At 43.2% G+C, this 14,488-nt stretch overlaps 1 protein-coding gene across 1 annotated transcript in view; it reads right to left on the bottom strand.

Moving 5' to 3' along the window:
* Positions 1–475: 475 nt before the first annotated feature.
* LOC135541890 (potassium voltage-gated channel subfamily B member 1-like) overlaps positions 476–14,488 on the bottom strand; it is a 93,931-nt gene continuing 79,918 nt past the window's right edge. The window contains exon 3 of the mRNA XM_064968371.1: positions 476–2,344. Within this exon, the coding sequence (XP_064824443.1) occupies positions 476–2,344 (1,869 nt within the window). The remainder of the gene's footprint in view (positions 2,345–14,488) is intronic.

Genomic DNA, 14,488 nt, shown 5'->3' on the forward strand with positions numbered 1-14,488 from the left:
ACACACATGCTATGCATACACACAGTCGCATATACTGTAACTAAGGCCAGTTTTGAGGAAGAAAACAAACTAAATTTCTCTTAACACAATGTTGATTCAGTAATGGCTAAATCTACCGTGCATGACCTGATTCTGCAGAGTTATGTGTATCCCCTTTGGACACTGCAATCCACCCTCTCTTTCTCAGTCCCACAGTAGCATCTCCCAATGCCTTCAGTCATGTTGCTGCCATCCTGACAGTCTATGCACTCAAGTAGCAGGAAAAGGAAGGAAGAGTGAGCTCCTTCCTGTGTCCCAAAAGTTCTACTTATTGGGCATTTGTTACAAACCAAAACAAAACACCAAATGTGTTTTCAGTGCCTTTTACCCAAGAGGTTCATGTTTTCTTTTATTTCTCTGTAGTATTTGCACCATGTCCTCCTGTTTGGGTGCTTTCTATACTACCTTTTCCCTCCTCCTGCCTCACTTGCTCTCATTATTGGTGTTTGAACAACTCCTCTCTTCCCGGGAGAGCACATGGTTCTCCTGTCCCCCCTGGCCTGCCCTCCAAGGGGAACACACTATTAGCCAGCATCCTCTGGGAGCCCTCCAGGTGGTTGGCTGCAATGTGGTGGCTGCTATGGGAGCTGAGCTTGGGGCTGGCTTTTCCCAGGAGCCTCTGGGAGGGGTTGGTACCTGAGCCATCATGGAGGTGCTCCTCCTCGTCTGTGTCAGCGTCGATGAACTTACTAATGGAAGCATCGTGGAATGTGAAGACTGTGGGGATCAGGGTCTCCTGGGGTGGAGTCCTGCTGCTGGCGGTGGTGTAGACAGACACCTCAGGACTCATGAAGGAGTGGTCAGAACGGGCAGAGCTATCTGAGAGGGCCCCATCCCCTGGACCCTGTGCTGAGAAGGAGGAGGAGGGGTCCGCGCCGCCACCTTTGAAGTTGACCTTGAGTGAGCGGTTCTTGAGAGGGTTACTGAAGCGCATTCCACGGGGGCTGTCAGGGAGGCCGCACTTAGAGCCTCGTCCTCCAGGGAGCTTGGTAGCAGTGTGAGGGCCGTCCATGGCCTCATCCTCCAGGGTGATCTCAAGCACGGGGTTGGCGCTAACCCTTCCTGGTACACTGGTTCTGGGGCTGTGGGAGAAGCGAGCGCTTTCGGTGAAGTCGGCAGCGCAGCTCATGAAGCTGTCAATACTGGACATGCTCCTCATATCTGTGGTTGGGGCAGGCTCCGCGGGGATGCTTCCCATCTCTATCTCATCTCTCTTATTGGCTGCTTTAGATAAAGGTCCCTTGTCCTTGTTGTTAAGGTTAGGTTGAGATTGGGTCTTGGCCATCTTGTTGTACATCTCCTCCAGTTTCTGAGCGTTGAGGTGCTGAGGGCTTCCAGGACGGGCTTTGTCTGGTGAGCTGGGCTCCAGGGACTTGGCGGAAACCGTCTCTGAAGTAGTCCGCTTGGGAGTCCCTTTCCTGTAGCTGGGAGACAGGTGGTTGCCCTGCAACTTCCCCATGTTCTCTCCATTATTTTCTACCACTACGTCCATGAGCTCGACGCTACGTGCGAACGCCTCCTTCATGTTCATGGAGACGATGCTGCCATTTCTCTTGGCTTTCTCCAGGGCCTCCCGCCTCTTGATGGCCTTTTCCTGCCTCTTCTGCTCCTTGTAGAACTCTGAGAAGTTGTTGACGATGATGGGGATGGGCAAGGCTATCACCAACACTCCAGCTATGCAGCACAGACCCCCAATAATCTTGCCCAATAAAGTCTTTGGGTATATGTCGCCATACCCCACCGTAGTCATAGTAATGGTGGCCCACCAGAAGGAGGCCGGGATGCTTTTAAACTTAGTGTCCTCTTCGTCCTTCTCAGCGAAGAAGACGAGACTGGAGAAGATCATGATGCCCATGGCCAAGAAGAGGATGAGCAGGCCCAGCTCGTTGTAACTCCTCCTCAGGGTGAAGCCCAGAGACTGGAGCCCTGTGGAATGCCTGGCTAGTTTCAGAATACGCAGAATACGCATTATTCGGAAGATCTGCACCACCCTCCGGACGTTCTGGAACTGTAGAACACTCTTATTGGACTCAGTCAGGAAGATGGTGACGTAGTAGGGCAGGATGGCCAGCAGGTCAATGATGTTCAGCGGGCCCTTGAAGAACTTCCACTTGCTTGGCGAGGAGATGAAGCGGAGCAAATACTCCATTGTGAACCAGGCGATGCACACCGCCTCCACGTGAGCCAGCTGAGGGTTGTCTGTCACCTGGCCAAACTCGTCTATGTCCTGCAGCTCCGGGAGGGTGTTCAGAGACAAGGCAATAGTTGACAGCACGATAAAGAGGATGGAGATGATGGCCAGGACCTGTTGAAACACAACCAAGACACCACGTTTCAGTCAAACTTCAGTGCAGTGACATGTTGAACATTAATGCCAGAGCATTTCAAGGCCTTTTAGTCTGGATCCAACTATGCGATCAAACAACTTTCAAAGATGCTCTAAATATCCTAAGTACGGCTGCAGCAAATAATAACAGTCATTATGTAAAGCTGAAGCCTGAAAAATATGATTCATTCATGACCCACTTAGCTCTCTGACTAATTTCTCCTGAACATAATGAAAAGGCTACGGTCCTATCAGGACTAGCGGGTTTTTAAAGAGAAGAAAATGTCAAAGATAAATATCATCTAGAAGGCCTGGTCATTCAAGTCTGACCAAAATAATGTTTAGAATGTTAGTGCCATTCCTTTTAAAAATGTGAACCAAAATACTAGTTTCCCTGGTAACCCACTTTCTTTGCCACCAAATGTTGTATTTTCTGTGGATTGTGATTGACAGAACACACACCATGAGATGAGGGTGCACATTGATCCACAGATAGTGTGTGTGTATTACCAGCGTTCCCCATCACAGTAGGAGGGTGTGATAGCTGTCAGCTGGCTGTCAGCTGCAATCTCTTCAGCTATGAGTTGTGGTGTGTTATATCCCTGCCAAATGTGTGCCCTTGTTCCTATCCTGCTTTATGCCTCCTTTCAGTCCCTCCTCATCCGCCTCTCTCCTTCAGACTGACTCCCTCAGACTTATTGTCCTAGTTCTTCTACAAAGCACCTTGCAAAGTTAGTGTACTACTAGCAGACTACTAAAGACAGATTCACAGCACAATCTGTGACTCCACTGCATGATGAGAGCATTTGGACCTGCAAGAAGGTCACAGGGAACAGGATGATGAGTACTACATGCTGAGTACATCAGGATCTGGATAAGGTATTGTGGATTAACAGAGTGCATTCAGGGCTGTGTGTACCCTGCTTGTGGCACACCTATTATTCCTCTACCAGCCAGTGTGTGTCAATCCAACACAAGGTCACAGTGGAGGCTGTGTCCCTATCCATGTCCCAGGTCAGTGCAGTGCAGGATTACACCCTGGCAGTGCTCAGCACTCATTAACTTTAATTAATCCTGGCAGGTGTGGTGCCTGCAAACCCACCATGGCCTTTAGGGAGAGGCTGAGAGAGAGAGAGAGAGAGAGAGAGAGAGAGAGATAGGGAGAGTCTGAGAGAGAGTGAGAGAGAGACAAAGAGAGACTATGGGAGACAAAGAGACAAAGAAAGACAAAGAGATGTAGAGACAAACTGGACTAAAGCGTTTCAGCATAATTTTGATGCCCAAGTTAAAAGAGAGTGAATTAAAGGCCAGACACGAGTTTAAACTCAATCAGGGCCACCCCTAACTTGTCCTTCGTCGAGTCAGGATCCTGAGGGACCAGAGTGATGGATGAAAATCTACACATTAGATCCAAAGTGGATTTGCTCCCATGAAAGATTCACTCAACCAATCACCATTAATGAGTCAAGTTTCAAGTGTAAACGGCACATTACATATTTGAAAGGACAAATAACTTTTGAATATGCAGTATGTCACCGTATCCTTATATTTCCATTGTGTTTATAAGGATACTGTGTAGTGTTTGTGGTTCTTGTTTATTGAACTGACACAACAAACCTACACACATTGGTTGTTAGGCATACTATACCTCATACATGACTAAGTGCACGCTGACATCCAGACATGAAATACTGTAACTGTGCCATTGGGACAAACATAAACGACTTTTCACAATGACTTTCTAAAACCTTCCAGCTCAGAGTTGCATTCAGAATCCAGCTCAGAGTTACATCCAGCATCCAGCTCAGAGTTACATCCAGTGTGTGCTAGCTAGCTAGTGTGTTGTGACGTAATGCTCGTAGTGACGTAATGCTAATGGGCACGGCGTGTTGTGACGTAATGCTAATGGACATCATACTGTTACAAGTACCCTCAATGGCAGTTGGCGCGGCCTGTAGTAGGCGCGGCGGGTAGTTAATGTAGTCCGCAGATAGATATTATTGTAATGAACAAAGACAGTGTGGGCATGGATATGAGGATCTGCAACAGAATACATGAGCTAGAAGTTGTCAACGTAAAAGCTGTGAGACTCTAACTAACGTTACCTGACCATCGCTCCAGCTAGCTAGCTTTTGACAGGTTAGTAATAAGGGCCACCAACAAGTCAAGTCAAGCTAACTAGCTAGCTGCCTTCCTTCAATGCTTTGGTGGCTTACTGACAGACAAGACAGGGAGCTTATATTAGAAGTCACCAAGTATCGAGCTTAAGGCTACAGCTAGCTAGCTATCATATCAAAGATGTGTGTACACGTGCACGCATGCGTGTTTCTGTCTGTGTGTGCGTACATACTGTCCAAGAATCGATCACAACTAGCCAGACCCAGCTAACATGGCTTGACATACCATGTTTTGACTTTCACCCTCTCCCTGCAATCAGGTGAGTATGAAGTAATTATCAGCAATTGTCTATATCAGCGAGGGGCAACTCCATTCCTCGGGGGCCTGATTGGTGTCATACTTTTCCCCCCAGCCATATAGCTAACACACCTGATTAAACTACTTGCATTCGAAACAGAAAACTATGATTTGCTGATTATTGGAGTCGGGTGTGTCACTAATCAGGCCCCCAAGGACTGGAGTTGTCCATCCCTGTTCTATATGGTGTAGGTAGCTATAGTGCTCTCAAACACAACTCTGGTGTAGTGTGTTTGCAGACCTTTCTGTAGTATTCATTCTAGTTTTTTGCAGAAATGATTGTAGTACACTTCAGTATTCACAGTAGTGTTTTTGCAGACATGATTGTAGTATATTATACACTGCTCAAAAAAATAAAGGGAACACTTAAACAACATAATGTAACTCCAAGTCAATCACTGTCACGTTCTGACCTTTATTTCCTTTGTTTTGTATTTTTTTAGTATGGTCAGGGCGTGAGTTGGGTGGGCAGTCTATGTTTGTTTTTCTATGATTTGGGGATTTGTATGTTTCGGCCTAGTATGGTTCTCAATCAGAGGCAGGTGTCATTAGTTGTCTCTGTTTGAGAATCATACTTAGGTAGCCTGGGTTGCTCTCTTTGTTTTTGGGTGATTGTCTATGCTAGTTGCTTGTGTCAGCACAGGTCTCATTTATAGCTTCACGGTCATTATTGGTTTATTGTTTTTGTATTCAGTGTTCAGTACTTTCTTTAATTAAATATTCACCATGAACACATACCACGCCGCATTTTGGTCCTCCGATCCTTCTCGCCTCTCCTCTTCAGATGAAGAGGAGGAAGACCGTGACAATAACACCTCTGTGAAATCAAACTGTCCACTTAGGAAGCAACACTGATTGACAATAAATGTCACATGCTGTTGTGCAAATGGAATAGACAACAGGTGGAAATTATAGGCAATTAGCAAGACATCCCCAATAAAGGAGTGGTTCTGCAGGTGGTGACCAAAGATCACTTCTTAGTTCCTATGCTTCCTGGCTGATGTTTTGGTCCCTTTTGAATGCTGGCGGTGCTTTCCTCTAGTGGTAGCATGAGACTAGAGTCTAGAGCCCACACAAGTGGCTCAGGTAGTGCAGCTGATCCAGGATGGAACATCAATGCGAGCTGTGGCAAGAAGGTTTGCTGTGTCTGTCAGCGTAGTGTCCAGAGCATGGAGGCGCTACCAGGAGACAGGCCAGTATATCAGGAGACGTGGAGGAGGCAGTAGGAGGGCAACAACCCAGCAGCAGGACCGCTACCTCTTTGTGCAAGGAGGAGCAGGAGGAGCACTGCCAGAGCCCTGCAAAATGTCCTTCAGCAGGCCACAAATGTGCATGTGTCTGCTCAAACGGTCAGAAACAGACTCCATGAGGGTGGTATGAGGGCCCAACATCCACAGGTGGGGGTTGTGCTTACAGCCCAACACCGTGCAGGACGTTTGGCATTTGCCAGAGAACACCAAAATTGGCAAATTCACCACTGGCGCCCTGTGCTCTTCACATATGAAAGCAGGTTCACACTGAGTACATGTGACAGACGTGACAGAGTCTGGAGACGCCGTGGAAAACGTTCTGCTGCCTGCAACATCCACCAGCAAGACCGGTTTGGCAGTGGGTCAGTCATGGTGTGGGGTGGCATTTCTTTGGGGGGCCGCACAGCCCTCCATGTGCTCGCCAGAGGTAGCCTGACTGCCATTAAGTACCGAGATGAGATCCTCAGACCCCTTGTGAGACCATATGCTGGTGCGGTTGGCCCTGGGTTCCTCCTAATACAAGACAATGCTAGACCTCATGTGGCTGGAGTGTGTCAGCAGTTCCTGCAAGAGGAAGGCATTGATGCTATGGACTGGCCCGCCCGTTCCCCAGACCTGAATCCGATTGAGCACATCTGGGACATCATGTCTCGCTCCATCCACCAACGCCACGTTGCACCACAGACTGTCCAGGAGTTGGCGGATGCTTTAGTCCAGGTCTGGGAGGAGATCCCTCAGGAGACCATCCACCACCTCATCAGGAGCATGCCCAGGCGTTGTAGGGAGGTCATACAGGCACGTGGAGGCCACACACACTACTGAGCCTCAATTTGACTTGTTTTAAGGACATTACATCAAAGTTGGATCAGCCTGTAGTGTGGATCAGCCTGTAGTGTGACTCCAAATCCAGACCTCCATGGGTTGATAAATGTGATTTCCATTGATAATTTTTGTGTGATTTTGTTGTCAGCACATTCAACTATGTAAAGAAAAAAGTATTTAATAAGAATATTTCATTCATTCAGATCTAGGATGTGTTATTTTAGTGTTCCCTTTATTTATTTTTAGCAGTGTAGTATTCACTGTAGTGTTTTTGCAGACATGACTAGTATACTGTAGTGTTTTTGCAGAAATGCCTGTATTATACTATAGTATTCACTATAGTGTTTTACAGCCATGACTGTAGTGCACTGCAGGGTTTACTGTAGTTTATTTTGGGACATGACTGTAATATGTAGTGTTTTTGCAGACATGACTATAGTATATTGTAGTAACACCTGTCTACTAAGGTTAGCTAAAATGGCACAACTACCAGACTACTGCAGTTACTGTTTAATGAGGTGAACACCTCAACCAGAACATAAGACACCGGTTAGTAACAGGCCACCTATTGAGTTCGGTCAACAGTTCTGAGCAATGCAACGGACCATAAAACACCTTAGCAAAAATATTAAATGTGTATTACAATTGCAACATCTAAACATTAGAGGTTCTAGGCCCATTACAGGGAAACAGTACAGAGGCAGAGAAAGAACAAGCAACCTTTATTACATCTTAGAGGATCAGGTATGCTTGTTTGACACAGATAAATAACTCACATTAACAAGAGTAGACTATAATGACTTCTTAGATATTACTTCCACCAGATAGCTTTCTGAAATACAGGGTTTCACAGAGATTCAGCTGACCAAGTTCATAAGATGTCCAAAAACAGTGACAAATAATACTGCACTTCTGAATATACAAAATAAACAGTTAACCACTGCATTTACATAAACAATACATCTTTTTGAAATACAGCTGACTTTACTTAAAGACAGTCACCTTATTGGAGGGCGCTACCATAAACTGCCTGGACCTCAAACCAGCAAAGTCTCTCCTAACAAACCCACTGAAAACAAAAGTACATTATAGCAGTGGCTTAACATAATGAACATCAACCACACCCAAAATATTTATTCAAGACAGCATGGCCACAAAATGGCTCACAGAAATAAACCAACAGCAACAACCCCATGCAGCCTGTACACACAAAGGATCTTCCCAGTACAAAGCTCTCACCTGAACATGTACAATGGGTGCTTTTATACATTTCCTGCATGTCCTCCTCTAATAAGGGTGCACAGGGAAACACTGACCAAAACTTTGCTTCCAAGCCTGTCACACAATATTCTTCAGTTACTGATTGAGGATTAGGGGAAGGTTACGGTGATGCCCATCTACTATGGGATTTCAAATAAAGAACAGGCAGAGGCAGAGATGCTTTTCAGTTTAAGAGTCTTATAGATTCAGGTAATGGAGATGATACATGGCAGGGAATGATTGACAGTTGTTGACATGTGATTCGTCTTGAATTGAGACTTGATTGGCTTTGTATGGAGTATGGTTTACCTAAAAGGAGACACAGAAAGGTGCAAATAATAAAAGGACAATAACATCAGTGAACATACATCATTAATTGGCTGTTAATGGCAATAATAAATTACACTATATCAATGCAATAAGCATATAACATGGGTAAAGCTATGCATAAATATAGCAGCAGTTAACAATGAACGGCCAGAAAGGGTGTGCAATAGCATGTGGCATGGTAAGCAGAAGCCAGATATTTTATTTATCAATGGCTTCATAGCACATCATGGCAAGCAAACAAACAATATAAGCTAACAAATAGCAGGCTTAGTTAACATAAAGGGCAATGCACAACAAGTGCAAAAAACATGTATATATTTTATTATTTCCCCTTAACCCTACCACCCCTCCCCTATTGGAGTAAAATAATGGACAACAACACTTAGGCTTCTACATACATTTTACAGACACGGTATATTTTACAATAGTTATCTTTTGTTTGTTTTTAGTCCCATCGTTCAGCTGCCCTCAACCCCTCCTATCTATCTCTGAACACCATCCTGTTTTCATTTCTATTTGCCATATATTTTCCAACTGTGCTGTTTCACAAAAGTTCTGAACCTATATACATTTTACGGACACAGTATTTTTTACATTAGCTATCTTGTTATTTTTAGTTCCACTCTTTAGCTCTACTCAACCACTCCCATCTATCTCTGAACGCTATTTGCCATATATTTTTCAACTGTGCTGTGATGATTCTGTTCTGAACCTTTCTAGTCTCATAGTTTCTACAGATTTTAAATTAGAGATTTTAAAAAAATCTAAGAGTAGTAGTGCAACAATTATTAAAATGCATCCATTAACAGTACAGGTACCAAAGACAACAGGGCCCCGTTACCCAAAAGCATCTGAAAGGCTTTGTCTTATTCTCGTTAAGTTCATCATTAAAACCTTCGTGGGAGCATCGTTAAATCGCAGAGCCAACCCTGTTCCTTGAGAGCTACCCGCCTGTAGGTTTTCGCTCCATCCCCAGTTGTAACTAACCTGGTTCAGGTAATCAACCAGCTAATTATTAGAATCAGGTATGCTAGATTAGGATTGGAATGAAAACCTACTCTCCAGGGACAGGGTTGGAGAGCCCTGACCTACAGCATGGTTGTCACGCCTTGGTCTTAGTATTTTGTGTTTTAGTTTATTAGTTAGTCAGACCAGGGTGTGACATGGGGTTATTATGTATTGTATTTCCGTATTGGGGTTTGTAGTGTTTGGGATTGTAGTTGATTAGGGGTGTGTGTGTGTGTTTATTAGGTTGGCTGCCTGAGGCGGTTCTCAATCAGAGTCAGGTGCTTCTCGTTGTCGCTGATTGGGAACCGTATTTAGGTAGCCTGATTTCGCTTTGCATTTCGTGGGTGTTTGTTCCTGTCTCTGTGTAGGTTGCACCAGTCAGGCTGTATTAGGTTTCGTTCTGTTTGTTGTTTTTTTGTATTTATTTAAGTTATTCGTGTTAGTCCGTTCGTTTTGTCTTCACTAATAAACGTGAGTAACAGTAACATACACGCTGCATTTCGGTCCGACTCTCCTTCAACAACAAAAGAACGGCGTTACAATGGTCAATCAAGTTACTATTTCAGAAATTTTCAGACTACTAAACAACTATTGATCTAGAACACAGGAGAGGTACTGCAAGTTGCAAAGAAAACAGGACCTACCTCCACTATTCCAGCACTATTTCAACTTTAACATTTCAACATTTTTTAAAATACATTTTTTATTATTTCAATTCATATGATTCATAAATACATAATCAAATCACTTATGATTAGTTTAATTCAGTGACAACTAAAATATTCCAAAAATAATATTTGTAAATGATTTAGTCCAATCAACGTAAACTAAATATCATGTGGCTGTCCATGGTACTGATTTGTGTGTGTGTGTGTGTGTGTGTCTGCGTGCATAAGAAGAAAACATGTTGACTCACCCTACTTGTAGAGAAACACCAATGCCATCATCTTCTCTTCTCCTCTCTCTCTTTCATTATGCCGAAACAGGCTACACTGAGTATACAAAACATTATGAACACCTACTCTTTCCATGACATAGACTGACCAGGTGAATCCAGGTGAAAGCTATGATCCCTTATTGATGTCACTTGTTAAATACACTTCAAATCAGTGTAGATGAAGGGGAGGAGACAGGCTAAAGAAGGATTTTTAAGCCTTGAGACATGATTGTGTATGTGTGCCATTCAGAGGGTAAATGGGCAAGACAAAAGATTTAAGTGCCTTTGATCGGGGTATGCTCAACAGTTTCCTGTGTGTATCAAGAATGGTCCACCACCCAAACGACATCCAGCCAACTTGATAAAACTGTGGGAAGCATTGGAGTCAACATGGGCCAGCATCCGTGTGGAACTTTCGACACCTTGTAGGGGGGTGCAACTCAATATTAGGAAGGTGTTCCTAATGTTTGGTATACTCAGTGTATGACTCTTCCATACAGTACACGCTTTTCGTTTTTGTTGTCCTACGTTACCTGACTAAAATGCTTGCTCGCTAACCTAACTTCCTTTTCATAGGCACCGATGAGCCAGCTCGTTAACATTAGCCAACTACAGCTAGCTGCATATTGAACTTCCATCCTCTCAGGCCAGGGGCACAATGTATGAATTTATGGTTTGATGAGAGTCATTGTTATAATCATCGGCCAGTATGGAGAATTAAGTAAAACCACAAGTTCATAACCCTATCTCCATCCATGGGTAATTGAGGAAAGGACCAATTTTAGCTAGTTAGCCACCGGTGGACAACAACACAACGAGATGCAACGATTCCATTTTGTTTGTCAATGATGTTTAGCTTTTGATGGGATGTGATTGGTGTGAAGCCAAATCACATCACTTGACACTTTTTTTTTAGCTCAACGCTGATTGGCTATTGTTGCATATTTTTTTTATCAAGGGAGGCCAAATGCTCACTGGCTTCCCTTACATTCAATGCTCCGATTCACATCAATATCATACTCTTTTTGACCAGACAGCATCAGATAGATGGGCTACACATACAGAGACAGAGGAGCGTTTATCTTGCATGCTTTCTCTGGTGAGATACATTTAGCCTTTTTCGAATTGAAGGAAAATTATGAAATACAGAGACAAAGGAAAAATTACTTTGTTTAAAAAAAAAATGTCTTCGTCAATTTTTGGGGAAGCCTGTCTTCCCTTGGCAGCCATGAATACACGCCACAGTGTAACTCTGAGATGGATGCTTTATATAACTCTGAGCTAGATGCTGGATGTAACACTACTCTGAGCTGGAGGCCAGATGTAACTCTGAGCTAGATGCTGGATGTATAACACTACTCTGAGATGGATGCTGGATGTAACACTACTCTGAGCTGGAGGCCAGTTGTAACTGAGCTGGATGCTGGATATAACACTACTCTGAGCTGGATGCTGGATGTAACACTACTCTGAGCTGGATGCTAGATGCTCTCCACAAGACATCCAGGTCACTATGCCATATGGCTTGTTTTATTTCCACATTCCACTCAACATCCACTCCAGGGAGGGTGACGTCCATGTGCTCTAGTGTCCGTCTTACAGCCCCTACTGCCTTTGAGGGGAACTCACGCTCATCAGATTCTGGCTAATGTAGCCAGATGAGCAGACAGGGCTGTAGCAGCGTGCCTAATGAAGTGTGCTAAATAGGAACAACAGCATTGAAACTGACCCCAGGTGTGTGTGTGCTAACTATAGAAGAGCAGCTGAAGTATGACTGCTCTGCCCCTCTAATCTCTCTCCCATAATACATATTCCCACTCCAGTCTCAGTGCACTGCCAGCCTCAGCCAGCCAGCTAGGCAAAGAGGAGATTACGGGGACATGGACTCACAACAAAGAGAAGTCTACCCAAGGCACTTACAGCAAAGACAACTCCACACTACAGGGGTAGAGGGTTTAAAGTGGGGGTAGAGGGTTTAAATTGAAAAGTAAGGCCTGCGTCCATAGAGACATATACCAGCTGTACTGGTAATACTGCTACTACCAGCAGTACTATATCTGCACTGTTTTACAACGCATCAGTGACATGGCTGGAGGTGTTTTGAAACAATTACGGCTTCGCATACAAGCCAATGAATTATATGTGTTACAGCTGGAAGAGTCAACAGACATGGCGGGCCTGGCACAGCTCCTGGTATATGTCTGTTATGTTTATGCGGGGTCAATTAAGGAAGACATCCTCTTCTGCAAACCACTGGAAACCAGGACAACAGGAGAGGATATTTTTTAAGCACTGGACAGCTTTATGACATCAAATGGACTTTGGTGGTCAAGATGTGTTGGTATCTGAACTGATGGCGCAAAAGCAACAAGCGGTTCTGTGAAAATTGTATTTTATCAGAAGCCTCTGCCAGATTTCTGGATAGGGCTGAGCTCAGCGTATCCTGCCTTGGCAAATCCCCTGTTAACACACTGATGCCCTTTGCAACCATGTACATATGTGAGAGTGGATTTTTGGCCTTCACTAGCATGAACATTAAATACAGGCACAGACTGTGTGTGGGAAATGGTTTAAGACTGAGACTGAACATTTATTTAAGACTGAACAATTAAGGTTTTATACTGTATGTAAGATGGCTAAATAAAGAGCAAAATGATTGATTATTATTATTTGTGCCCTGGTTCTATAAAAGCTCTTTGTCACTTCACACGAGCCGGGTTGTGACAAAAACTCATACTTATGTTTAATAAATGTATTGTATAGTGTGTGTGTGGCATGCTCACAATGATGGCAAAAAACAACATTGTGGAGTGTGCTGACCCTGGTGCTAGAGGGGGTACAGCTGGAGGTTGAACGTTTGAAGGGGTACGGGACTATAAAAAGTTTGGGAACCACTGCGCTAAGACGTCTGGTCTATATTCACACTCAATAAACGACAAACATTCATTCAGGTGAGGTATAGACACATTCATTCCTGTACACTTGTGTGCATACCACACACAGTACATGTCTATAAATTCAGTACAATACATACACACATGCAATCTCCCCCACTTTGACTACACATACTCCTGTTTTCAGTAATAGAGTGGTAAGGAGGAGCTCCGCAGACCCTCCATGTCCAGAAGTAATTTAGCCGTTCACTGTAGTCCTTGGTGCTCTGTAGAGTTGCTATTTTCTCATGTCAATTAACTTGTGACATTCCTGGATTATTCATTATATTAATAAAGTCTAATATAATCAACAAATCAGTGATTCTTGAATGATGGGACAATCTCTTCCTTTTCTTAATATTAATAACATTTGAAATATATGATAGACCAAAGTATCAGCTATTACACCACGTATTGGAACAACCCTTTAATTCTTATATTTTTTCATAATATGCAACTAACTGGATTTATGTCAACTCTGTCAGACACCATAAAAGACATTTCATTTTTACATGTTTTGTCCAAAAGTGTTAAAGACCTTGATTGTTTAATTCTAATATCATTCAAATATGTAATACAAATCTCCAAACTTCTTGTTTTATTTTATAGCACTATATAATGCTCCAGGGCTAATTACGTTAGCATTTTGACATTTATTTTCTAGATTTAGAAATAAAACATTTATAAAGCAAACATTATCCCTTAGATCTAGCACGGCAAATACGTCAATAGTTTAAGCATGTTTCAGAAAAGTGATTCAAAAAACTCTGAATATTGAAAAATATATCTTAAGGAGTTTTAACGGGGTTAGCCATCAGTGATGGAGTTGACAACAAAATACTCAAAACAGACATTTTTGCCTTTAAAAATCAAAGTAAATTACAAACATTTGTAAAATATAGACAATTGTTAGTTTGAAAATCCCCAATAAAAACACAACCATTCTGTTAGATTTTTCAGCACTCTAACAGAGTTAACAAACACTTCACTGTTAGTTACGAATTATGTGATGCATAAAATTTGATTTGAGTTGATGTTTTACAGCGTTGACATAAATGGCATTTTTCTTCTTCATTCAAGTGGTATTAAAAATATACATTTCTTTTTC

The sequence above is a fragment of the Oncorhynchus masou genome, chromosome 6, assembly GCF_036934945.1.
Source record: "Oncorhynchus masou masou isolate Uvic2021 chromosome 6, UVic_Omas_1.1, whole genome shotgun sequence".
NCBI classification, from domain to species: domain Eukaryota; kingdom Metazoa; phylum Chordata; class Actinopteri; order Salmoniformes; family Salmonidae; genus Oncorhynchus; species Oncorhynchus masou.